This window comes from Harpegnathos saltator, unplaced genomic scaffold, assembly GCF_003227715.2.
Source record: "Harpegnathos saltator strain DR-91 unplaced genomic scaffold, Hsal_v8.6 scaffold138, whole genome shotgun sequence".
Taxonomy (NCBI): Eukaryota; Metazoa; Arthropoda; class Insecta; order Hymenoptera; family Formicidae; genus Harpegnathos; species Harpegnathos saltator.
In genome coordinates this window covers 424,325-451,858 of record NW_020229915.1, presented here as the reverse complement: position 1 = coordinate 451,858, position 27,534 = coordinate 424,325, and the positions used below count along the sequence as shown (strand labels likewise).

General features: G+C 42.8%; 1 protein-coding gene across 3 annotated transcripts in view; it reads left to right on the top strand.

Moving 5' to 3' along the window:
• The window catches only part of osp (myosin phosphatase Rho interacting protein outspread), a 495,008-nt gene that overhangs the window by 435,849 nt on the left and 31,625 nt on the right, over positions 1-27,534 (top strand). For all 3 annotated transcript variants that reach the window (XM_025308057.1, XM_025308055.1, XM_025308056.1), the window contains exon 4: positions 19,517-19,705. In XM_025308057.1, coding sequence (XP_025163842.1) covers positions 19,517-19,705 — 189 coding nt within the window. The remainder of the gene's footprint in view (positions 1-19,516; positions 19,706-27,534) is intronic.

Sequence of the window (27,534 nt, the reverse complement as noted above, 5' to 3'; positions counted from 1 at the left end):
ACGTAAGACTTGAAATTGATTTTCTACGCTATTGTCATTTTATTTCTTTATATAGTTATATAGTTTTCTTATTTGTATCTTTGGGTTCTACGTCTATCGCGTACGTTAGAAATGTGTTTATTTTACATTTTTATATACATATTATTACATTTGTTTTGTTGATAGACATATCAAGCTTTCATTTCTCAGTATTGCTATTAAACAATCACGAATCCTACCAGTGAGTATCTTGCAGGATATCGCACTTTCGTCGGAAAAGAATATTATAGCCTGACAGATTTTGAAATGTTAGGTAACCGTTTGGGGATAGTTTGAAAACCGCTTGTTACTCTCTTCTTCTCCATCTCCCTCTCCCCTCTCCCTTCTCCCTCTCTCTCTCATTTTCTATTCCCGCACATTTTCTCCTCCTGTATTCTAGCATATTCTTCGAATTTGAAGGGGGATGTATAATGTAATGTCAGATGAAGGTCAACTTAACTTTTTAAAATGGAAACACTGATTTTTTATTATATCATCTTTTTCTAACAATTTTTTATTATATTATCTTTTTTTTTTAATTATTAATTTGCGCAACTTTTGTCTGAAACATTTTTCTCTAAAATATCGCGTTTACAAAAAATCGGGTGGGACAGGTAGTCACCCTGTATACTAATATGCAAGCACGTATGCCGATGCTCTTCAGACTTTCTTAATAGATTTGTCTTTTTCATAGCGTCGCGTATTGCGCTATTATTATGAGCACTATTAGGCTTTGGCATTCGCTATAATTTGTGTTAACCAGCTGTAACCCAAGGCCAGTTATAGGAGCCAAGAGAGGCTTTATGACCCCGGAGATAAAATAAATTCTACTCTGGTCTACTCTTTTGCTTTTTTTCCACTCGCAAAGCCAGACCGATTCCGCGGCGCGTGTTTTCCACTCGGTTGAAACCGTAGCGCTGCGGAGTTAATTTCGCGGTCGAGATTACGGCGGTGCTCGGCCGGCTTATGAGCGGAGAAGTTGCAAGAGCGACGTCGCACAAAATTAAACGCCCCGCCCTGTATCGATGTGCGTATGCTCGCTGTATGCGCGTTGTGGTTGCTCGCGATTGCAACACGCCCGAGCCCGAGCGAGAGAACGAACCAGGAAACGTACGTATGCGCGCATACGTGCGTTATATACACACACGTGCGCATCACACGTGCGGCGGCCGGCCGGCTGACCGACCGGCCAGCCGACGAGGTATACATATATACCTATATCGTGCATATAACATATTTATGTAGCCACGTAGTACGTACTACGCGCTTGAGCAACGAGCCTGTGTACACCATGGGCTCTCGCATCGTGCACCATCCCGTATCGCGCTATTGGACATCGTTGGCATTCCATCACATAACGCACGTATACCACGTACGAATATGCGCGCGCGCGCGTCTTTCCATCAAGTGCGACATCCGTATGTGTTTTGATCCGGCAACGTGATCCGGCGATTCACCCTCCGCGCACAAGCGGGGGTCTGGAACGCATACACGCGGACAAAAAGATTATTCCACTGTGTGTCAAGAAAAGCGATTACTCAGCTTACTTTTCTCCTTGTGAGTAACAGTTATCTCTCTGATGGAGTATTTTCTTAGCAGGTAATCTCTCAGAGTGTACTCATCATGAATTTGGAGGAAGCTCATTAGCGTGTGTGGTTAAAAGAATAATATTTATTCTCTTTTTATATATATGAATATAGAATAAAGGAGGGAGAAGGTAATTTAAAATAATAACAAAGACAAATTAGTATGTAAGTTTATTTATATGAAGGCGATAGGTAGGAAAGTAAAGATAGATTATAGACTATAGATAAATAGAGATATAGATAAGAGATAAGAAGGTATTAAAAGGTTGGAAGAATAAATGCTAGTATAGAAAAATAAGTAGAAATATTAGGCGTGTGATTTAATTTTGAGAATTTTTTCTCAAAAACTGATTTATTTCAACAAGATAATGGACGAATACTTTAATCAAAACATTTTCATTCATTTTCTACAACTTTTTCCCATCTTTCTAGCAAGAGATAGATTTCGTGACGATAAAAAGATTCTTCTTTGGAATTAATCCAATTCTCAAAAAATTTTCGCACTTTGAAGTTGTGAAAGTGTGTACCTTATAGAGCATATTGCATCGAGCGGAACAAGTGATAATTGGATGGACCAATGTCTGGAGAATGTCATGGAATGCGGTAAGACTTGCCATTCCAGCTCTAATAGCGCTTGCTTCACTTAACTTAATACAACACGAGGTCGAGCATTGTCGTGAAGAAGGATCACTCTGCGTTGTTTATTCCCAATTAGTCGTTTTTGGTGCAATGCTTTAATTTGTATAATTATTGCCGAAAATAATCAGCAGTGACAGTTGCATTCGGATTTAACAGTTTATAGTACACAATACTTTGATCCCATCAAATACACAGCAATACAGGTTTGAACCGTGAATATTTGGCCACAAAGTGGATGTTGCTGGTTGGCCTGGATCAATCCATGATTTTTTTCGTTTGGGATTATCGAGATAGATTAATTTTTCATCCCCAGTAACAATTCGATATTCGATAAAACTCTTTATTTTTGTCTGGCGATCAACGCCAAATGCAAATGTTCAACCGGTTCGCAATGGTATTTATGTGGTAATTGATAATTGATGTGGAATCCATCTTCCTTCTTTGTGAATCTTTCCTATATCATGTAAACATTTGATAACTGTTGTACGATTAACATTTAATGCTCTGGCAAGTTCTGAAGTGGATTGTACTGGATTTACGTCTAATAATGTTTGCAAATCTTCATGTTCAAGCTTGTTTGCTTGTCGCGAGCGATCTTTATCGTTAACATTGGAATCACTACTTTTGTATCGTCCAAACCAATATTCACATGTCTTAATTGATGGAGCAACATCATCATAAATTTTTATCAGAATTCTATGACTTTCAGCCGCTGTCTTTTTCTGATTAAAAGAAAAACAACGCGTGTCGAAAATGCTTTTTAGGAAGCTCCATTTTTAAAATAGTATTAACACGATTTTTACTGCGTCTATTATTAGTAAATGACTAAACATTACGGATTAATATTAAAGTATTAAGGAACAATAACTATGATTGGAATGTCTTCGACAAAACTGATATTAGTGCCATCTCTCGCAAAACCCTCAAAACTAAATTACACTCCTAATAGTTTAAGGAATGGATAGATGTATGAAATTTTGAATGTGGGTAAGGAATATTATAAATCAAGTCTCTTCTTGGTATGTAAGCTAAAATATAAGTAAATAAAAAAATTATTTATTCTCTTCTTTTTTGAGAATAGTATACAAATTTATATTATACATATAAGAACAAAAACAAAATTTATTTCTGCATAATTATTTTCGATCACTCGGAGGGAACTTTCGCCCCAAGAAATTTATGAAACGCATAATCGTCATCAGTTCATGAGAAGCTGATGAAGCAATATGAAAGATTTCAAATCGCATTTCATCTCCTTACCTCGAATGACCCGATCATCCGTTAAGCTTCCGCCGAATCAATGGAACAATCAATGGAAATCGACGCAGTCGATGGAAATCAACGTGTTAATCTCTCAATCCGTAGAACGATATTACTTCACATTCGAACCGTTGACATTAACCGCGCATTCGAGGTGCGCGTGCCCGTACTTGCAGAGTACGGCGTGCCGGCTGCTATCGAGTTATCGCGAGACGCGCGCACGTATACTCTACACTCGGTGCAGGGAGGGACTTTCTTCGAGGGGGCTTTCGTCGGTCTATATCCGTGCGGCGTAATGAAAATCCTCAACAACTGACGTTTATCGGCTGCGTCGATAGAAGGCAGGGAGGAGTACAGGGCGGGTCTGCTCGATCGGCTCTCGAGATCGTACGCTCGTTAAAGCCGCGACGAAACGATTGGAATATCTCGCGGTCATGGATCCTTACAACGGCGCTGCAGTGCAGCGTAGCTCGGGATTACGCACGTGCGCGCTTCTTCCGCGGTCTGCGAGCACGAGTGCGTCTGTAATTGCGAGAGCAGGTGCCACATTAATCTTGCAGCCACCGTAACCCATTTTCCTCGTTTTCTACAGACGCGTCGCGGACGATGGAAATAGAATAGCGAGAGCGCGAGAGAGAGAGAGAGAGAGAGAGAGAGAGGCAGCGGTGTTACCAGTAAAATGTCAGTAGCATGATAATGGGATCTTTTTATCTTACTTGAGATGAATTTCCTCGAAACACACGCACGTTGCACAATACATTTGACCATGAAAAGACGCGAAAGAAATTGAAACAGGAAATGTACGGTACCTCCGATAGTGTAACATTGAATATTAATTAGTAATTCCCCGGTGGAAAATAATTTTCTAGTGGAAGAGGATGTTTCAAGCGCCTTGGAGGGATCCTCGGCGAAGAGTCAACCTGGTAGATAAACCGAACGAAATAATGAAATTGTGATAAAATTATTCGAGACGAACAAGCCGACTCTGAGATATCTGAAGCGATCGGGATATTTCCGAAACAGAAGGAGAAAAAGAAGAAGAAGAAAAAAAGAGGAGAACACGAAACTGTTACTCGGTGGCGCAACGCGGCGCGAGCACTCAATGGGAGAAAAACTATCGCGAGACCCATTCCACATATGCCCGTGCCCTTCTCCCTCCTCCTCCCTTCGAGCCGCCATGGCGTCTCACATCGTGCCTCTCAAATTAGTCAGAGGGGTACTTCAATCGAGGCGGCGGCGGTTAATGTCGACCTTCTGCAGCCTCCGCCGTCCGGTAATGAAAGCAGCCACCGCGAGCGCGAGCGCGTACCGGCCGCTCTCGACTGGCTACGATAATGGCCGCAATTTGTAACCGGGGCGAGGTCAATTAATAAAGACATCAGGTCATTAATTTAATTGCGAAACCGCATCGCGCTACGCGATGCCGCTCGTCGCCGCTCCCTCCCTCTCCTCTCCTCTTTTCTTCCCGTTTTACCACGCCTCGCTTCTCGTTTCTTCCTCTTCGGCCTTTTCCTCCATGCCGAGAATGAGAGAGAGAGAGAGAGAGAGAGAGAGAGAGAAGAGAAAGAGAGAGAGAGAGAGAGAGAGGGAGAGAGAGGAGAGAGAGAGGGAGAGGAGAGAGACCGTCCTTTACGTCCTCTTCGTCGATTTATTAATTGCGAAATTCCGTCGTCGTCGCGCGTTCGCGCACGGTTACGAAAGGTCGCGGCTATTAAAGGTCCGTGCGAGGTCGACGCTGTGCTCGACCCGAGCATGAAGTGCCGATCGCCGCGGGTCGAATTATCGCTTCATCTCGACGAAAACGCGCGCGTTTTGTCCGATCGCCGCGGATGAGATGATGAGAGGCGATTTGTTCTTCTGTTGGTGGAAATTACAGCGCGAGCGGGAGCGCGCGGGGATAAAGGACTAGTCGGGGCGAGGGGAGGAAAGTTTAGGCGTCACGTTAGATACACACACACACACACACACGCATACATGTGCGTGCGCGCGCATGTGCACACATATCGTGAGCGTCTCTTGACTTTTCGCACGGATCATTCGTCGGATCGCGGTTCACTTGGATCACATAGCGAGATCTTCCAGTGGGATTTTTCAGCGGGATCCGCGTTACTTCGGGAAACAAGTTGTTTCATCAGCGTGAGTGCCGTAGGGTTATTTCCTAATACGCCGCAGTCGGATAGATTGACGGATAGATGGTTATTAATGCGTGCCGAGACGTGCGTCGCCTTGAGCGAGAAATAGTGATGGATAACGCGCGTAACGCGGCAACATGAAAAGAATATCCTGCGCAATCGCATACGATCGATACAGATATTAAACAACGGTTGAATAATTTATCCCCGGCGATTTTTATCATTTTCCACTCTATTTCACGCTACATAATTTTTTTTATATTCACGAAAAAAAATTGAGTTATAAAGGAAAGCAAGCGTTCGAAGGCATTTTTTCACCATAATTAATACCGATTGATTATAATTTCCCAAACAGTTTTTTTTATTATAGCTCTCCGATACTGACTATTCCGCTTTAATAAATTTTTTATTAAATATTGTCAATATTTGTGTATATGTGAATATTTGTAATATGGATCTTACGCGCAATAATTAACTGATTTAACTTTTTGAGGCACAGTGGTAAGTATACTTACCAACTATTTATTCTCACATTTTCATGAAATATTTCATATTTGAAGGATTCTTGTCAGATTTTTTGCGTTTTTTAGCTTCTTATATGATATGGGAACATACATGAAAGGTTGAAAAGTTGTTCTGCATAAGTTGTCTGTTTATAATAAATAAACAAAGTGTGAAAAATACACATTTTTACAGAAAAAATAATTTTCCACGAACCATGAGTGAATTTTTCGCTCAAAATCAAGATTTGCGGCTTTTTTGGGTCGCTTACGAATTACGAATCTGAGGTCCTAATTCCAAAATTAATTTTCCGAGATGGCGGATTCAAGATGGCGGATCATAGAATGTACATAAAATTAGCTAAAATTGAACTCTGATTAGTTTTTGAGCTCGCTAATTACGAATCTGAGGTCCAAATTCTAAAATTTATTTTCCAAGATGGCGGATCATAAAACTTTCATATGATTAGCTGAAATTGTACTTTGGTTAGCTTTCAAGGTCGCTGATTACGAATTCGAAGTCCAAAACTCATTGTTCAAGATTGCAGATTCAAGTTGGTGGATCATGGAATTCTAATATATTTACCTGACATTGTCTTCCGGTTAGTTTTTCAGGTTTCCGACTACAAATCTGAGGTGAAAAATGACGACTTTGAAATAGAAATTGTGAATTTTTAAAATCTGATAACGGATTCGTCAACAGCGACCCCAGAAACCCCCGTATATAAATTTCCATGTGATTCGGATTTTCTAAAAAATACGTGCCTCGAAGGGTTAACAGCTGTGTCAGGAAAGCGGAGATTTATTCCGCATTAATGAAGTGTAGTAAAAATAATTTTTCCTCGGATTCGCGTCCATTTAGATTTGCCGCGCGCTGTGGTCCTTCGCGAGAGCGAAGGGTGCGTCGCGACTGTCACGGTCGTACGCACACAGGCACGAGCGAACAAGCTAATCGGCAGCCGATGACAGTCGCTTTTGCGGCATCAAAGCGACCTCGATCTGCGAGCACAATCAATCGGTCGTTAAGGATACAGAGAAAGCCCTCCTGCGTTCGCATTCTTCCCTCGCTACCCGCGACCAGCGCGTCGTCCAACGCGTTTCTCTCGCGCGGAGGGAAGGGAGAGGGGGGAGGGAGGATTGTTCCGAGATGCACTGTGGCAGCTTTGTTACCGGCGGTCCACGCGTTTCAATTGCGAATCATGGTACGTAATCAACGCGGAGGCTCGTTGTTATTAGCTAGTTGCCTTTCACGCGGCGCGTCGACCACCGCCGTGCGCGCGCGCGCGCGCACGCTCGTTCGCTCGCTCCCTCGTTCGCTCCCGTCCCTCGTATTATAAATCAGCCGGATATCAACGAGTAGAAGAGAAACAATGATATATATATATATATATATAGAAAGAAAGAGAGAGAGAGAGAGAGAGAGAGAGAGAGAGAGAGAGAGAGAGAGAGAGAGAGAGAGAGAGATATTGTGAAAAGGCCGCGGATCGCACATTATCAAGATATTTCGCCGGCTAACTAACTAGCGCGCCTGCACGGATCGTTTTCTCTCAGCGGCGTGAAGCCGCGCCGGTTTCACCTCCCCCCCTTCTCTCTTTCTCTCTTTCTCTCCCTTCTTCATCGTCTCCTTTTTCCTTTTCTCTTGTCTCGTCTTTTCCTTGATCTCGGCCTTTCCTTCGGCGCTCTCGAGCGTCGATCTCTTCCACCTGAGACACCGTCCTCTTTTCCACCGGTAATCATCGAGAAATTGTATTCCCGCGTTAATGACTGACGGGTGATTACACGGCGGCCACGCGCAAGTTTGCGGGTCGGCTGTACGACAGCTAATTGAATGCGGACGTGAATCGACATGGACGATCCGCGACGGCGAAACGGCCGGGCAGTCTCGGTCGATCGTAGATACCGCCGGCTAGTCTTGCCGCGGACGAATGAGAGCAAGTAAAATTCAAGAGATCGGACAGTCGTATTGAATATTAAGTCCCACGAGAGATAACGATACACGCTCCATTATCCGTCCGTTGCCTCATCTTCGGCAGTCTGCCCGTACGGAGCACACGCTCCGTAGATATACCTTCCATCTTCCTCAATCGGAGAATTCCTTTGAGGAGGAGAATGATGAGTTTTCCCTCCGTGCGCGTACAGGATGCGCAACGCGCGCGTAAATGCATCTCGCGTTGATATGCACGGGATATAAGATTCCACCTCACGCATTCTCACGCATTCCGTCACGTCGTCCGAGGAAGAGGAGGAGGTGAGGGAATCGCCGTGAGGGAAGCCTCCGGTGTTTCTAATCGCTTTTCCAACGGTCGTTCCTCGCGAATCAATCAGACTGGACTTACAGATTTTTTTCTCCCCTCTTGCCTCTTGCCGATTCACCGGTGACCGCGATGTCGCCGATGTCACCGATGATGTCGTCGAGGAGGAGGAGGAGGAAGACTCGCCAGGAGGAGAAGAAAATCTCCTCTATTTGCACTCGCTTTCCCAACGGTCGTTCTTCGTGAAACTCTCCGCTTTTCTTTTTCCCCCGTTCGATGGCGATGTCACGCATGGCGATGACGTCGTACGAAGCGTTCGTCCGGATGTCAGCCGGGAAAGTGGATCTCGAGACGAGACGGCGGAATCGAGACAGAGCGACACGCGACGTGGATACTTTGGAGATATCGCCCGCCGGTGTCTTACAATCGCTCGGCGAATATGGTCGCTGCGCTGTTCTCTCATTTTATTATTGCGCGATGTTGAGGTTTACGTGACGGTGATTAATGAGATTTTAATCGCGCGTAATCGGAGCATCGCGACGCTTAATGACCGCCGTCTCGCTAGATTTGACTGTCCCTGCAGGACAATCAAGAACTTTTAGCCGCTGCAATGTGTATTAAGCCGTCTGTCCCTCCCCCTCCCCACTATCGTCTTCTCCCACGCGTTGCCACGCTCCGATAGCTTTCATTTTTACTGATCTTTCTTCTCGCGGTATCGAGGGACGTTGCGACGCACACGTACTGCTGCATACAAGTGCACACGCACCAGTGGGACCTGTTCCACCGCTGATAAAAAAGTCCACCGGCTCGTTCAGCTCCCGACAGACCCCTGTTGATTTCTCAAATGAGGCTGGTCGTCGACGACGGCGACGACGACGACGATGATGACGACGACGCAGCGAAGCAGCCGGAGGGTTGCGCACTGAAAATAACCACGCGAACATTGGCGGCCGACAAATTAATGCCTTAAGGTATCTCGTCGCACTTTTCGGATGGAGCAATTAACGAAGCTTCGACAATTATACACGTAAATACCTCCTTATGCGAATTAAACAGACGCGCGCGTGGGGGCTAGGGAACGAGGTACGCGAACGAGCGTATCGCCGAGCGAGATACTCCAATAAAGACTTTTGTGGTCCGACTAGTTTATACGACAAGCATATCTTTGGCATTACGAAGTCATTACGGGCGAGTCTCGAGTTGTGCGCGCGCGGATATCCCTGCGGTGGGGAGAAGGACGGGCAAACGCGCACAGATCGATGTAACGATCGATTTCGCCAAATAAGAACCACTTTGCTCCCGTGCTTTCTCTCTTTCTCTCTCCCTCCGTCAACGTTTGATATTACGTGTACAAACGAATAATCCAATTTTTTCAGCTAAATTCAAGGTTTATTTTAAAAGAAAGTAAAACAAATTTGTCAATCAAAGTATTCGCTGTTGTTTTCTACAACTTTAACCCTTTGTATCCTGAATTAATTTACCCAAGACTTTATTAAATTTTTGCATAATTAAATAACTCTTGGCATATCATAAACGTAAGACAGGAAAATAAATTTGGTAACAATTCAGTGATTAAATTTTGACGTGGTATTTGTAAGTACCGACAGGACAGTAGGGTAGGACACGGAAAAAAGGTCCAAGAGCGCATATATAGAGCGGTACTTTGAAGTACCGTCAGGATACAAAGGGTTAAGTCATCTTTCAGGCAGCTGATGAATTCCATGTCCGAGAAATATTGTGTCTTTGGACAGGATAAAATCGTCAAGCCATTTTCGGATCTCATCCACTGATTTTAAGTGCGTATCGGACAAGGCATGTTGCATCGATCGGAACAAGTGGTAATCGGTAGAAGCGATGTCTGGTGAATATGCCGGAAGCTGCAAGACGTTCCAGCCAAGACTCATTATGATGTCTTTTGTCGTAGAAGTAATGTGTGGCCTAGCGTTATCATGCAACAATTTCATAGGACGTTTTCCTTTGCACTATATGGGCGTTTTTGCTCTAATTCTTGACTCAAATTGGATTAATTGGTATTGGTAACGTCCACAGTAATTGTTTCATGCAATTTTAATAGCTCATAATAAATCACGCCTTTCATATCCCACCAAATGCAGAGCGGAATCTTCTTTCCGAACTGTTTCGGCTTTGCGACCGATGTTGATAGTTCGCCGGAATTTACCCATGACTTTTGTGTTTCGGATTGTCATAGAATATTCATTTCTCATCGCCCGTAACAATTTTCCACAAGAAAGACTGTCTACGCTGCTTATTGAGAAAAGAAAGATTATTGTTGGTTTCAGTGAGTTCATGCGGAATCCATTTTCCTTCTTTCTGAATCTTCCCCATCTCGTGTAGGCGTTTGGAAATAGTTTGTTGCGCTACTCCTAACTGCTTTGCAAGCTCTTTGTGCTGAATTCTCAGTGAGCAGTTGCTCCAAATCATTGTTGCCGCACTTCCGAGGGCCTCTAGGACGTTCTTTGTCACTCTGATTGAAATCGTCGCTTTTACCAGGTCTATAAATATGAAACCGGAATTTGCCGATAGATGGCCCTAGCTGTCAATGTAGTTACCGTCAAACCGCGTCATTGGCGCCATTTCCATTTGTTGACATTGACAAAGATTTTCAACTCACAACAATACAAGTTTCATACAACAGTTTCATACAACAAGTTTCATACAACATACAATTTTGTGCCTGGAAGCTACGATTTGCGGACAGCATTGATTTTCTGTTACCATTTGAAGAAAACTGCTGCAGAATCGCATCGAATGCTTGTCGAAGCTTACGGTGAGCATGCTCTTGGTAAATCACAGTGCCTTGAGTGGTTTAAAAAATTCAAACGTGGCGATTTTGACGTGAGAAATGAAGAACGTGGAAGACCACCGAAGAAGTTTGAAGATAGCGAATTGCAAGCGTTGTTGGATGAGAATGACGCTCAAACGCAACAACAACTCGCGGATCAATTAAATGTGACACGAGAAGCCGTCTCCATACGTTTGAAAGCCATGGGAAAGATCCAGAAGATGGGAAAATGGGTTCCACATGAACTGAATGAAAAACGGCAGGAAAACGGAAAAACCACTTGCGAAATGCTGCTCGCCAGGTACAAAAGAAAGTCATTTCTCCATCGAATTGTGACTGGCGATGAAAAGTGGATATGTTTTGAGAATCCTAAGCGTAAAAGATCATGGATGGATGGTTCTAGGCGAACCATCGACTTCGACTGCAAGGCCAAATCGCTATAGACGGAAGACAATGCTCTGTGTTTGATGGGATCAGAAGGGTGTGATCTATTATGAGCTGCTAAAACCTGGCGAAACCGTTAATGAATTGAATGCTACCGATCAACAAATGATCGATTTGAATCAAGCTTTGCGTGAAAAACGACCAGAATATCAAAAAAGGCAACACAAAGTGATTTTGCTTCATGATAATGCATCATCACACACAGCAAAAAACTGGTCAAGGAAACGATTGAGGCGTTTAGTTGGGAAATACTTTCGCATGCGGCTTACTCACCAAACTTGGCTCCATCCGATTACTACTTATTTGCATCGATGGGACACGCACTTGCTGAGCAGCGCTTCACTTCTTACGAAAATGTACGAAAATGGCTCGATGACTGGTTTGCCTCAAAAGAGCAACAGTTTTTTTGGCGTGGCATTCACAAATTGTCAGACAGGTGGAAAAAATGTATAGCTAGCGATGGGCAATAGTTCGAATAAAATATTTTTTATCATTTTCATACAATAAACGTGTATTTTCTATACAAGAATTCCGGTTTCATATTTACATACCTGATAAACCGTCTAAACCAAAATACACACACATCGTACGGTAGAACACCTTTGCTAAGAAAGGAACAAATCGATTCGCATACTCTTGCAGCATTTTTTCCTTGTTGGAATTTGTAAAGAATGCAGTATCGGACATGCACCTTATCTATTGCCATTTTTGACTGTACTGAACTGAATAATTTTTGAGGTTATGTTGAGCCTTCCGCTATACTAAATGTAATTTTTAACAGCTATATGCAATAAACTATAGAACTAACTGGAATGAGTACTGCGTTTATACGTGCCGAATCAACATGTAAGACAAGGGCCATGACCAAATGGAATCTCGCTCCTTGTCTTACTAACGTACTATAGTCTATTTCTCCTAAGTTTTCATAGTATACAATGTGGTAGTCTAAAAATGTTATCAAATCTTCTTAAGAGATGAGAAAAACGAAATTTTGTATATATTATCTTCAATCATACTTTAATCAGGGCAATTACACTTGAACAATGAATATAGAATTAAAATCTTTTATTATAAAAATATGTTGTTTATGAAAACAATAATCACAAAGCGGAATAAGGTAATATCTTATTTTGTCCTTTTTGTGAAATAATACTTTTATAGTAACATTCTATATATGAACATTTTGTACATAATATTTAGCATCTATAAAACTCTTCTACTACATTTAACGCACCTTGTATCTATTCTATACATTTTACTGCATTTTTTGTAAGCTTAAACTTTTAGTTCACCTAGTATATGATAGACAAAGACGGAGATTCTATTTGGATGCTATCTCTCTCGGTTCAAAGTCCTACAGCGAAAACAGTTCCTTCCAATTAGTTTTATAGTTCATCGGTTATATGTCAATCACTACATAAAAGAGCGGGAAAATTTGATATTATATTTGAAACTTAATTTCTTGGCCGCTCAAAAAAGTTCGAATTATTCATTTGTATACCTAATAAATTACAATAAATCTATTTATCTGCCTGTCAACGTTCTTCGTTTTACGCTAATCACTTTCAACTTGTCAATGCAACAACAAACACAGCTCGCGCAAATTGTCGTCGCAGTGAATCGGAGTGTGTGATTCGTCGGGATCGCAAGCTCAGGAGAGAAAAAAATTTTTCGTCGATGAACTTAGTTGATTAAAAGCCAATGTCCGTCATTTAAGGGGGACGTTTCTACTTTATCGATAAAAAATTCGCTTTATTGACATATCATTCCTTTTTTATGGTTGCGCAGCGTTTGAGATTTCCAGTTATAGCTACGCCTTCAGTAAAAATAGCTCCAGTGCTAATCTGGGGACGTCTACTGGGCAATAAAAACGGCTGATGCCGTGATGAAAAATATTTCTAAAATAATTACGGCCTTTGATGGCTCAACAAGCAACATGATTCCACCTGATAACGGCAGCGTTAACGTCCGAACATCATCTCCGTGAATATAGCGGTAGATCTCAGCGCGCCTGTCTCCCCTTACATCATCGTTCATATTCCATATTCCGAAATCGCGTCGCCGACGACGCTTCTAAGAGCCTCGTCTAACTCTCCGGGCGATAGGAGAAGAAGGAAGTAACATCGACGACGGCGGCGGCCACGATGGGGAACGAGGTGCCATGAATGCCACTTAGAGGATTATTAACGACCCGGCGATGCTTAGCGCACGTTGATGCTTTCAGGAGATTCGAAATTCTCATCTTCGGGCGTCTTTAACGACGGCCACGCCGAGATTTACGCCCGGGGTCTTCGAGTCGTCCCGGTGCTCGAAGTCGTTGAAGTGAGTGGGCGGCATAATCGTCGCTCGGAGTCCTTTCGCGGACGGAACTCTCCGCCGGATCCCCTCTCGCGAGGGAGATCCCCGTGACATGTACGCGTCCGGGGGACCGCGTTCGAGAGGGTTGTTGTGAGCTGTCGTCGTAGTCACGTCGAGAGTATCGAGTTCTCTCCGCCTTTGCCAAAAGGATTCGAAGAGTAGTCTGGTCCTTTTAATTTAGTTTAATTAGTTAACCCATTGACAGCCGGTGTCTCATTTGCAAGGCACTTCCTCTTTACTGAGTAAGGTCAATCATAATTTTCTTCTTATCTTTAAATTATAAAAAAATATATATGTTTTGATTTTTAAAATACCAAGGCGGTTTTTTTATTAATCTTTCATTTCTCACTGCTTGTTCAGAGTCTTCGATATCTGTCTTTATTTATATGTCTTTATCTGAGCTTTTAATTTGCTGTTACATTTGTATCATCAATATAGTACAATGGTTTTTAACGCTAAGCGGAGATTTCTGGCGACAAATTGATCCTTTAATTAGGAATGTTGGTGAAACAGTTGTGATCTTTGATGGATCACATCATACGGATGACCGCGCTTGGGCGCTTTTCCTTGCCGCAGAAAAATGCCACGTATTCGATTATTCCGATGTCGTGAACGCGCCCGCCCGGCGTAATCCTATCAAACGTCCCGCCGGGGTTCCTCCAAAGTTCCTCAAGCCTGGAACACAATTAGAACTCGGCACGCGATTAATGATACGCCTAGCATTCTTCGAGACGTGTTTTCAGGCCTTTTCAGACACGCGAATGGCACATTTACGACATACTGGCGCGCGAGCGGTCGGTTTCGCATTCCCTACGAATCACGAACGCGCGTACTACGAACGGTCGTAAAGAACCTAATTGATTTGTAGCTAGAACGTCGTTCGGTGCGCGGGATACTTTCGATAGACTCCGCGAGAGAGAGAGAGAGAGAGGGGGGGAATTACACACACAGCGGCAGAAGCGTGCGAGAGTGAATTTATGAATTCATTGAACGAACCGAGCATAAATTATACGTAAAGCGTACAAGGATAGCGCGAAAGCTACGTTCCTGCACTTGCAGATGCGACCATCTCCGGCTTTCCGGCGATAGTAGCTGGTCGCAAAAATGATTGATTAAAGCTTATACTCATTACTTTCTCGCGTACCCATTGAAACGAGAGAGGTACAGGTAGATGGTAAAGGAGAGAGGGGAGCAAGGCGACAGGGAGGTATTAGAGATTCTTACACACAGTCCTTCGGAGGTTTCAGCACGGTTTACGCAATCCCGAGTGTGTGTATAATGGACATGCGTGTAATATACCGTGGGCTCGCCTTATTACAGCCCACATACTGTCGTGTGTATACCGGGTGATATAAACAAACAAACAAATCGTGTCGTTCGCTTCGTAAAGCAGAAAAAGAGACATATTATCGTAGCGAGTGATCTCGCGGCGGATGATGTAAGAAAGAGAGAAGGAGGGAGAAAGAAATAGAGAGAGAGAGAGAGAGAGAGAGAGAGAGAGAGAGAGAGAGAGAGAGAGAGAGAAAGGAAAACTGAAGGGGTGGGAACTTATTCCTGGAGATGAACTCGCGTTCTGTTTGTTCTTTCCGAGCGCGAGTGTTTCGTCGCTGAGCTTTGCATGCTTAATAACGTATTAATTATTGTCATCGTCGCGCTCTGTGTCGCGAATTATTCGCGTTCATAAATTTTTTCCTGTTGTCACCGCGCGAGTTTCTTCCCCTCGTTACACTCTCCGCGATTAATTACGCGAAATGAGAAAGGGGGATTTTTCGTATGTAAATTTTTGCCTTATTGCGGAGAGAGACGATAGGCAGACGGACGCAGCGGAGGATATATAGGCACGGGAGAAAGAGAGAGAAAAAGAGGGGGAGGAGAGCGGGAGAGGCAGATGCACAAATGAACCTCTCGCGCTTCAAGAATAATGTCGCTGCTCGAGCGCGAGAAAAATTGCAGCCGGGCAGCACGACGCTTTGAATTATGCGCGCTGCTCCGCCGCGTCCGTGTACACACTGACCGTCACGAATTCCTTCATCTTGCCTAGATAAGTGTCCAACGCCTGCTTCGATTAAAGCGTCGATTAAACATTTTAACGAATTTAAACTCTATTCAGACGAACATTTAAATTCGGGTTAACTCCTTCAGTGCCACACCATTTTCCTCGACTGCTCCTAAAATGACAAAAGATTCTCGAAAATTAATAAATTTATACAAGTGGGAAGAGTTTGATGATGCTGATGACGAATTTCAAGTCAAGTTAAACATTTCTTGTCATAAATCCAAAATGGAACAGTTGACATAACAGTTTGGATTTCCGCGGATGTCTCTATCGTTAACAGCTAGTTAGGGAGTTAAAATACGATCGACGTTGGTGAGACGGGTAGATGAGTGTAAAACGAACTCTATTTGAAAAAAGAGTCTTGTTTCAAATCTGACGATTAAGCAAAAAAACCGACAATGCGTTTCAGAGTAACGTCTGAAAGCCGATTAATGACCGGTGATCTTCGCGAACACAAGTGTGCTCTCTCGATTCAATTTCCGATAATTACAATCGCTTCTCGACAACCGGCACAGTAACTACGCCATTATTTTAACGTTGTTCCACGCGTGCGCGTGGACAACCGAATTGCTCGACGGTTTGTTCGCCGCGCGATTTATCACCGAAAAATTAGTCGTTACTTTTTACAGCTCGTTTGTCGCTGTCCCGAACGTTGCTCAACCTTTTCGCCTTCGCCCGAAGTCGACCCGTGTCCAACGTCAAACACGGCGGCCACGCTCGTTCCCGTAAAGTGTGATCGCGTCGCGGTGACATTCTCCGGCTGAGTAAGGGCGCATTCACACCTGTGCAGGAAAGCAGAAAGCATAACAGCGGAAACCAAGAGAGTGACAGAGAGAAAAACTCTTGCAAGAGAGAGAGAGAGAGAAGAAAAAGAAGAGAGAGAGAGACAGAGACAGATTACCAACGCCATTTGTGATTGGTTGCTGCCTTTCTGCTTTCTGCTTTTCTGCTGAGGTGTGAATGCGCCCTAAGGGCGGATTCACACCCAGGCAGAAAAGCAGAAAGCAGAAAGGCAACAGCCAAGAGAGTGACAGAGAGAAAAACTCGCAAGAGAGAGAGAGACTATCAGTGCCACTTGTGATTGGTAACTGCCTTTCTGCTTTTTGCTTTTTTTGCCTAAGTGTGAATCCTCTCTAAGGGCGTATTCACACCTTGGCAGAAAAGCAAAAAGCAGAACAGCAGAAGCCAAGAGACAGAGAGAAAAACTGTCGCAAGAGAGAGACAGACTACCAGCGCGAGTTCTGATTGGCAACTGCCTTTCTGCTTTCTGCTTTTCTGCCCAGGTGTGAATGCGCCCTCATACTCGTCGCGCGGCGAATCGCGCGGCGCGCTTTGATCGAACTCGCGTGGCCGCAACCCTCCTTCGCCCTCTTGCGCACGATGTCTTCCTCTCAGTCTTTCCTCAGTCAAGACAGTGGACAGTTCCCGTGAGAACTACCCCCGTAACGTTTCAAACTAGCGGCAATTGCCGCGCAATCACCGATGAGACTCACTTTCGTTTTACGAGGAGCGAAGTACCCGCCGGAATAGCAATAAGGCGTTATTCCGCGGTGCGGACTGCCACTTTTACGGTGGACTGAAGGAAAATAGTTGACCGCGATGACGCGAGGGGGTGAGGAGGGTTGGCGGTGACCGTGGGGAGGAGGTGCGACCGGTTGCTTATCTATTTGCGCTGAAATGATACGTTTCCGGTAAAGCGAGAGCCCGACGCAGCTCGGCCGACCGGCGAGCGTAATGCGCGTGCAATTTCGCGAAACGGCCGTTCGCCGCTAGTGGAAGAAGTAGAGGAGAAGACGCAAAAGAAAACGAAGAAGAAGGAGAAGAAAGAACAAAATATCAAGCGCGATAAAAGCGTTCTGCGATCGCCGATTTCTCGACGATATCGCGTTTCGTTATTCCGTCATTTCGTTTCTCTCGCGTGGGACTCTCTCTCTCTCTCTCTCTCTCTCTCTCTTTCTCTCTATCTTTCTTTGTGTGATTACGATTATTGACTGCGACTGTGTGTTTGACGTTGCTATAGCATTTTAACTCAAAATTTCTCAACGCCAAAGCGGTCCAAATAGCAGTCTGTAATATTTTAGAAAAATTACTCGAATTTGCACAACGATATATTTTATTTTAAACGAACGTTGAGTGGACAGTCACCATTGCACTGAGAGTTTTCTTTCCTAAAAAGGATAGCAAAGGCATGGTGATGTCCATATGAGGTTATTATCATTTAACACTACAGTGTAGCATTTATCACAAAAATGGTTCTCCCGACTACAATTTCTTCACCGTACTATTATAGTCACAAGTACCGGACACCTTTCTGCCAGCGTGTATTGTGTGCATTCACACTCGCACGGATCGCCCGCGATGCGTCGCTGGGTGTCTTATTATTATTCTTGTTTTCGGATCGCGCATGAGAACGCGCGATTAACCAACGCACATTTAATCTCCGACAACCGATTATATCGGCCTGTCGATGTAATTTCGCGCAAAGTAGAACGCCCCTCAACAGCAGTAGCATGCGTGTGCGTATGTACAGTCTGTAAACGGGTTAATGTGTAGAAAAATTTATATTTAATGATTTTTAAGTACATGGATTTGTTGTACTCCATGAGAAGAAAAATGCTATACCATTAATAATGAGTCCAGTCACACCACCGGCATTGATAATTGCCTGGCATCTCCGAGGCATACTTTCCACTAAGTTGACTGCGTATTCGTTCGGTAAAGACCTCCAAATGAGACGAATTTGTCGTGTCAGCTGCTTCAAAGTGCACACTCTTTTTCCTCGAAGCTTGTGCTTGAGATATGCCCACACATTTTCAATGGGATTTGCATCTGGCGACTGCGATGGCCAATCAAGTGTGACGATGCCAGACTGCTCTTTCCACTCGGTGCAAAGCTTGCTCCGGTGTTTTGGGTCGTTGTCTTCCTATAAGATCCAGTCCTCGTTTTTTTTTATGAAGCATCGTTCAGCAGTCAGCAACAAACACTTCTCATAAATTTTAAGCATTAAGGTCGGGTTCCACTTAAACAAATTCACAATTTTTTTTTCCATATTCGGCGTCACTTTGCCTATCGAGCCACGTTTTGGCAAGTCATCGACATTTTTGATCTTCTTATATTGCTGAACCCACTTAGCGACGAACGACTTTGACTTTCCCATGTATTTAGCAGCCACTGCATATGACATTTTTGGTCCTTTGGGGTGGGAACAAAGGAACACAGCCTCGTAGCGCGATGCGTATGCGGCACTCATGGCGGTTAACGTGTTTCTCAGGTTAGAGTTCGACGCCAACTGAATCTTTTGTGACAAAGCATTCACGACAAAGATTTCATCTATCGGCTCACAAAAAAACTAGGACGATATTTGAAGCCAACTGCCATTTATGCAGTGCACGCTCTTACTTTACAGAGTGTATATTGCTCTGCGCGTCAGCTCTGTTATAATCGAGTGTCTTCCCCCTGTCGTTGCAGCCCGAGACGGTGCCTCAGGCGAGGATCGACATGACCCGCGTCCTGGAAGTGGCCGCCGCCGAGGACGTCACTGGACATCCTTATAGCCTTGCCGTAACCTCGCCGGAGGGTGTGACCTTCGTTAAAGGGACGTGTCGAGAAGAGACCAGATGGTGGACAGACGTTCTTCAGGTGTACTCGCGGAACAAGGTGAGTCGCCCTTTATTCTCATCACGCGTGTATCCCATTCCCGGGCTTTTTCAGCAATTTATCGTTAGAGAATCGAAAAAGTAGGAAATATGATAAACAATCCTGTGCCCTGAGATAGAAAGGAACATTTTCTTTCGTTGTATTCCTTACGATAAATATATCAACAAGATGTATAGCCGATGTCACACGTGAAAGTCAAACTAATGGGAAAAACTTCAACGTTGTGAAGTTTCCCGCATTTCATAATCTCGAAGGGTTACGTAAAAGAGGCGTAGAAGAGAGACGTAGAAGAGAGTATGTAGACTGCGAGTATTCATAAATTGATAAAATCGGTAACGTTGGATTTCCCGCAAGTTGTGAGATAAGTGTCGAGATAAAAGCTGAAAGCAGATATTACGTCGTTCGTTTTAAGTGTTTTGCGAATAAGTAAAATACCCACGAGGGGCACAGAGAAAGGGGGAGATACCGTTACAACGTTAGAGGCGCAATCTAATTTCTCGCGTCAAATTATGAGGGTAGTATCGACTCTGGAGAAAATGACTCGGCAGCCTGACGACCGATGGAAAGGAAACTGGCGCGTCGATACGTATAATGCACACTTGCGATATAGAATGGCATCTCTTACGTGTATCATTAGAGAATTTAATTTTCTGTCGATTACTGTGAGGATACGTCTCGGGGGGCGTATCAGTACCGTATTACGTCTTGCGCGAGAACGGAGTCACGCAAATGGCAGAAATGCAGCCATCGTCTGTGATTGCTGCGGGTGCTCTCTCTTTTTCTCTCCCTCTCTCCCTTCTCCTCGCTTTCTTCCTCTCTCTCTCTCTCTCTCGCATAATCATTACGTCTGTGCATCGTCTTCTCTCCTGCATACGTCGCGTTCGTTACGAATGCAATAATGGTTCCGCTCCCGCGACGTCCTTTCGTGATATTCCGAGGCGATGACTTACACCTGCGGCTAATCACAGGTATTAATTATTACCGGTGGTATTTAGAATGAATCGATGGTATCCGGGTTGATCTCATCGACATCGGTTGACTTGCTATCCGACTGATCCTTCGTCTCCTCCTGGAAGGAGCGATACCGCGAAGAGTTGGAAAATAAATTCCTAATTAGATAGTAGGGAATGTAGAAAATATTAGATATACCAATTAATTCTGTGATTTTACATTTCGCACCTTATAACTTAAATTAAATAATTTTAAAACTAAATAGTTTCCCGCCCTTTTGTGATTTGTAAGTATTGGCTTGTTCTTTTTAGCTGCACCAGTGTAGCAGTGCAGCTAAAACAAACAGACTATATGTACCATTAAGTTCTCAAAGCACTTATATGCTTTGGCGAAGAGACAATATAACTTCACCATAAACAACATTTGAGGCACTGCATTCTTTCCGCATTTTAATCAAAGAAAAATGCTGCTAAAGCTATGGAGATGATTTGTACTGCTCTCTGGGTAAAGAGATTGTAACTCATAAAACATATAAAAAGTGGTACTAGAGGTTTTGGAATGGAGATTTTAATCTTTTGGATCGACAATGTTCGGATCAATCACAAAAATTCGACGACGACGAACTCCAGCAACTGTTGACTGAAAAAAACCCGCTCAAACTCAACAGAAGTTAGCATTACAACTGGAAGTTATTCAACAATGCATATCTCATCGTCTATATAAATTCGGTAAAATTTAAAAGAAGGATAGATGGGTTTCGCACAACCTGAGCTCGGAAAACAAGGAACGAAGATTCGACACGACAATGTCTTTGCTGATCCGATTTAAAAGAAAATATTTTTTATACAAAATCATTACGGGTGGTTGAAAATGGGTAATATACGACAATCCTAAACGCAGAAAATCATGGGTAGATTCCGGCCAATCGTCGACATTGCCTCCGAAGCCCAATATCCATGCAAAAAAAGTTTTACTGAATATCTGATGGGATATGAAGGGTGTGATGCATTACGAGTTGCTGGATCTTGGCCAAACTGTTACTGCGAAGCACCATCAACAACAATTTATCCATTTGAGCGATGCGTTAGAGCGAAAGAGACTTTACACTAGCAATGGAAATAGACAAGTGATTTTGCAGCACGACAACGTTCGACCACATTCTGCAAAAAGAACCAAGGACATCATCTATACATTAGACTAGGAAGTTTTCCCTTGCGTGATTTATTCACCAGATCTCGCCCTATCGGACTATCACTTATTTCAGTCGCTTCAACATCAGGTGGCTGATGAGCTTTAAAATAGTTGACGAAGTCCGAAAAAGCATCGATGATTTTATCGAGTCAAAACTGCCAAGAAGTTTCTTCCTCGAGGGCATTTGTCAGTCGCCCGAAAGATAGAGTAAAATCACCGAAAATAATGGAGATTATTACGAATATTAAATGTGTATTTGTCTTTTTGTGAATAAACTTTGAATTGTATGAAAAAAGGCATCGAATTAATTTGTACACTTAATATTAGGTGAATGCAAAAATTTTGATGAATCTCTCAAAAATGCGACTGCTCCAGTTTTATGTCAGCAATTACAAATATTCTTATTCTTTGTCCACAATCTTGCTTTAAGGGTGATTTTCATCAATTCCGTTAATCTTGTACATTTACGAATGTCAATAGAATGTCAATAGAAGATATTGAGAGATTCGACATTGACAGAGCGACCGCATTTCGGCATTTAAAAGAGTTTGAATACCAATGAAACCATTTTGATTTGAAATCAATTTGTGGATGCTGCATTTGTTAGCTGAACAATTTTGCAGCTTTCCTTACTTAGCTGACTAAACAAAGAGCTTGTAGAACCTATGGCAAAAGCCAATTTGTATTCTGAAAGTGTAATGCTTTCTGCTTGGTGGAATTGCGATGGAATAATTTGAAATATAGTTTGAGATATAGTTTGCAAAATTTATATGGAGTGATTTTAACTTCAAAGATCAGCCACGCTTCAGTTGGCTTTCTGGCCTTGAGGAAGACATTGTGCGTAATGTGGCGGACACCAATTAAGGAATTTCGACGCAAGAAATTATTAAGAAGCTAAACATCGATAAATCAACCGACATTTCGATATTTAAAGGAACTTGGATGTAATTTAAAACTCGATGTTTAGATGCCATATAATCTGACAGAAAAGGATAAAATGATCCGTGTCTCCATGGTCAAATCCTTACTTGTTCGACTAAAAATCGTATCGGTAATTGGCCGATCCGCATCGGTTAGTGACAAAAAACGAAAAATAGATTCATTATGGAACGGAAATAGATTCAGAGGCAGAAGAATAAACGCAATCAGCCTGTACCAAAGACTGATTTGCATCCTCGGAAGGTTATGCTGTCTATGTGGTGAGATTGTGAAAGTGTAATTTTTCATGAGTTACTCTTTGTTGGCGAAACGATCAGTTCTAATAAGTAATGCCAATAACTGGGCAATTTAAAGGCAGCAATTAAAGAAAAACGTCTGGTTTCGACCGAAGATGTTGTACGATAATGCTAGACTTCACACTTCGATGCTAACGCAGAGCAAGGGGATCTCTATTATACCCGCTATGTTCTCTTGATATTACTCCATTATATCATCGCTTGTTTTGATTGTTACAAATTACAAAATAGTTTACGGTAGAAAATTTGCTTCTTCTCATGACCTGCAAAACTATGTTTCTTCATTTTTCGGCGAAAATCTCTCTCTCTCTCTCTCTCTCTCTCTTCTCTCTCTCTCTCTCTCTCCCCCTCTCTCTCTCTCTCTCTCTCTCTCTCTCTGTTATGAGAGTTCGTTATGTTTATCTCTTATGAGAGGAGTATGAAGTCTGCCAGAACTTTTGCTCTTGATTAATGTATCTTAATTAGTGAGACCAGTCGTCTATCGAATGCCACTACCTTTCGTCGTCAATGCCAGTCGCAGAGCTACCTCTTTGTTGTCTCCCCCCGGTGTATGAAGGACGCTATTGTACACGTAACAGGATTAGCGGCGATGTGGGACAGAACGCGACGTAAAAGTGCGTCGAGTTCATAAACGGGCTCAAGCGGCGCTTTCGCGTGATGAAGCGGTTATTGAGTGTGACTGTTGCCCATCGGTGTCCGAGAAGTCCTTGAAGAAAAAAGAAGGAAGAGAAAGAATAAAAAGAGGAGAAGGAGAAGAGAAGAAAATAAAAAAAGCGCTCGCGTAAGCGACAGTGAAACTACCGACGACGTTGCCTCTGCATAATCGCTATTCGTCGTCGTCGTGGCCGCTCATTACGTCAACAATAACGCCAGTAGTAGCGCACGAGTTGTCACGAGACTGCATCGGGGTTGTCCGTGGAGTCGATTGGCTCCTTCCTGTGATTCATTCGTCTTTTCGCGATCTCTAAAGGAGCCCCGTTTTCTCTTTTCAGTCGTCGCTTAACGCCGGGACGTCTCGCAAAAAGAGAACTATTATTCAGCCGCCGTCGTCGTCGTCGTTGTCGGCGTCATCGCAAGTGGTAGTGGTGGTGGTGGTGGTGGTGGTGGCGGTGACGGTGGCAGCGGCGGCGGTGACGGCGACGGAAAGCGGTCGGTGACAAATGGAGACTGCACTGTTTCACTCGGTGCTACGCGATCGCTAAAAGGACTCCACTCGGACGTGAGAATGATCGTTTCTGTGCTTAGCGGCAGCCACTTTGCAGCCGGCGACTCTATTATTTGTCTCCATTTACGTAGCGCTCTCTGATGTCGCGCTAAACATTGTGCGATTGCGAAATCTGAAAATTAATGGCAGAGCTATTAGAGACAATGACGTATAACGAGCCTGCGCGATGACGTTAATGCGAATGTAGTTGTCTTGGAAAATATCTCAACGTTTTGTCTTCTCATCCAAGTCGGGTTATCGATGATTTCATCGCTTCAAAAGATGAATCACTTTGCACTCGCACAATCAGATGAATATTCGAAAGGTAAACGAAAGCAACAGATAACAATTGTATTTGCGGGTATTAAGAGGTTGAATTAATTCTTATTTTGTCAGTTTTTTATCTTTATTTTAAAGAAATAGTAAAATTTACATCAATCAAAATATTTTCCGTCGTTAGCTGTGACTTTTTCCCATCTTTCCGACAACATACCGCGATTCCGCTAGACGATAGAACGATCTGTCTTTCAAAGCGATCCAATCAGACACCCACTTTTGCACATCCTCAAGCACATGCACAAGTAATTATTGAAGTGCGTATCTGCCAAAGCGTGTTGCATCAGTCGGAATAGATGGTAATCAGATAGTGCTAGGTCTGAAGAGTACGCTAGATGCGGAAGGATTTCCCATTCGAGCTCTAACAGTGTTTGTTTAATGACTGAAGCAACATATGGATCAGCATTATCGTGCAAAAAGATCACTTTACGTCTATTGTTGACTATCGCTGACCTTTTTTACATCAATTCATCATTCAGTTTGTTCAATTGTTGCTGACATTGCTTCCCCATGTTTCATTCGGTTTTAGAAGCTCATAGTCTCATAGATACCACACCTTCCATATGCCACTAAAATATAGAGCATCGCTTTGTGACCGTGAATGTTCCGTTTTAGTATCGATGTTAATGGTTATCGTGGATTCAAATGATTTGCAATGGCATTTTCACTCAATTCATGTGGAACTTATTTGCCTTTTTTTTAATTTTTCCCATGTCGTGTAGGCGTTTAGAAATTATGTTTAGAAATTATGTCTGACTTGTTCAGCCAATTATTTTTCCGTTTGAGCGGCGTTTTCATTCAATAATGCTTGTAATGTAGAATTTTCGAATTTTTTTGGTTGACCAGTACGTTCTTTGTCACTCAAATCGGAATCACCACTTTTGAATCGTTGAAACCGAAATCTACAGTTGGAATACAGTTGGAATGGAGCTTGATCACCATAAGTTGTAACAAGCATTTCATGAGCTTCAATTGCCGATTTTTTTTCAAATCAAGCAGAAAAAGTAATGAATGTCGAAAATGCAATTTTGTACGATCCATTTTAAACGTGTATAAACAATGAAATTATCAGTAACAATAGTGCGCAAACTGTCATATGTCACAGAGAAATGTCAAATCTTTCGGTGTTGTCCGATTTCAACATTTGTACCAATCACTACGTAACTTGTTACTAAAGCCATCTAGGGCCTTGCTAGGGACCAGAATTAGTTCAACCTCCTAATACATTAATTTGGCAAATGTGGTAAAAGATCCGATGCACTTCTGTAAGCTCTCTCTAACGATGCTATCTCTAACAATTAGATATTGTACATATTTCTTTTAATTTAATTTATTTTTATTTAATTTTCGTATAACGTACTTATTTAAGTGCGGCGCATATCGACGTTTGAATGAGCATTTTTATCGCAAGTGTGCACTTGCTTATGCAAGACGTACGAGTCCGTGATCCAGCTGGAAAGAAATTCGGGCCTGGCCCTGTAGTTCTTGGCCCCTCCGCGTCGACGGCCTCCGCCCGAACGCGTAATTGCGTCTAGTCTCTCTCGATTGTCTACCATATCGAAGGCGAACGAAGGTGTCCGTCTCGCGAGCCTTTCAATCAATCAAGCCGCCGTGAATCGAGCCGCAATCGAGCTGTCATTCGCTATATTGCTCGTAACTTTGCAATAACGGCATGTTGCGCGCCCGACCGCGCGACTTACGTAAGAAATGATCGATCGGCAAACGGAAATACCGCTTCATTTCATACTCCCGACGGCGTAAAACACGAGCTATCACGTCTTTTCTACGATCATTGCGGCGTCGGAATCGTACGAGGAATTCGAAGACTCCATTTCTCAAAAGTAGCTCTCGCGTATCTCTGAAGCCCGTATCGTTCTCTGAGATGATTTCGTCGTTGTTAGACAAAGCTCATTAAAAACTATGAAATATTCCGGCTGCGTAACGACGTCATTAAACGTGAGTACGAAAAATCCGGATCTCTTATTCTAGTCTGAAGTTGTGTTCGAATAATCCGGATTACCCAAAGTGCAATTTTGAGCTTTCCTGCCGAAGCCGATCTCGGACATTCGAACATCCGAATAATTGCTTTAATTGGGAGATTTCGGATCGAAGATTTGCGAGTTAATTCATTCAGGACAAAGCGAGCCAAGTTCAGAAACAACTGCTTCGTCGAATTCCAGTCTTTAATCCGCAATTTTTTATTTATAACACCTGGTCTGGTATATATTTTACGGACACTTTGTTTACATCGTGGCACTGGGTCGTACTGGGTGTAATATCAACATATAATATAAGTCAGTATGACGGGTTGCCTGTCCATTATTCGGATGATAATGCAGAAGTTGACGAAAAAGTCACTCGTTGATTTTGTTGATAATGATATTTGCAGTGCTTCCAGTTAGGACTAGTACAACTAACTTTGCACCGTGATCGTTACGACAGTTTATAGACCATTTATGACAGAAGTCGAGCCGCAAGATCGTTTCTGCAAAAGTATGAATCAACCAGAAATGCAGTATAAATATTGATTGCGACTTAATCGACGATAATTTTCAAACGACATATTTTCAGTACATCATAGTCCTGTATCTCGACGTCTCTTTTATCGAAAATAAGGTTTGATTTGTCATCGATCAAAAGCGATCTTTTGTAGAAACATGGATGGATTATAGTATATAATAAAATATAGTATACAATATAATAAATAAAATATAATAAATATAGTATATATAGTATATATAAAGTAAAATAAATATAGTATATAAAACTTCTAAATATTTCTATACCGTTCTTTCTAATCTCCAATTCCTATCGAACTTTTCAACGCAAAAAACAAATTAAGAAATTATGTGGAGCAAGAAAATATGTTGCATTATTTATCTCCTTAACACTCGTCATAACTGGAAGCAATG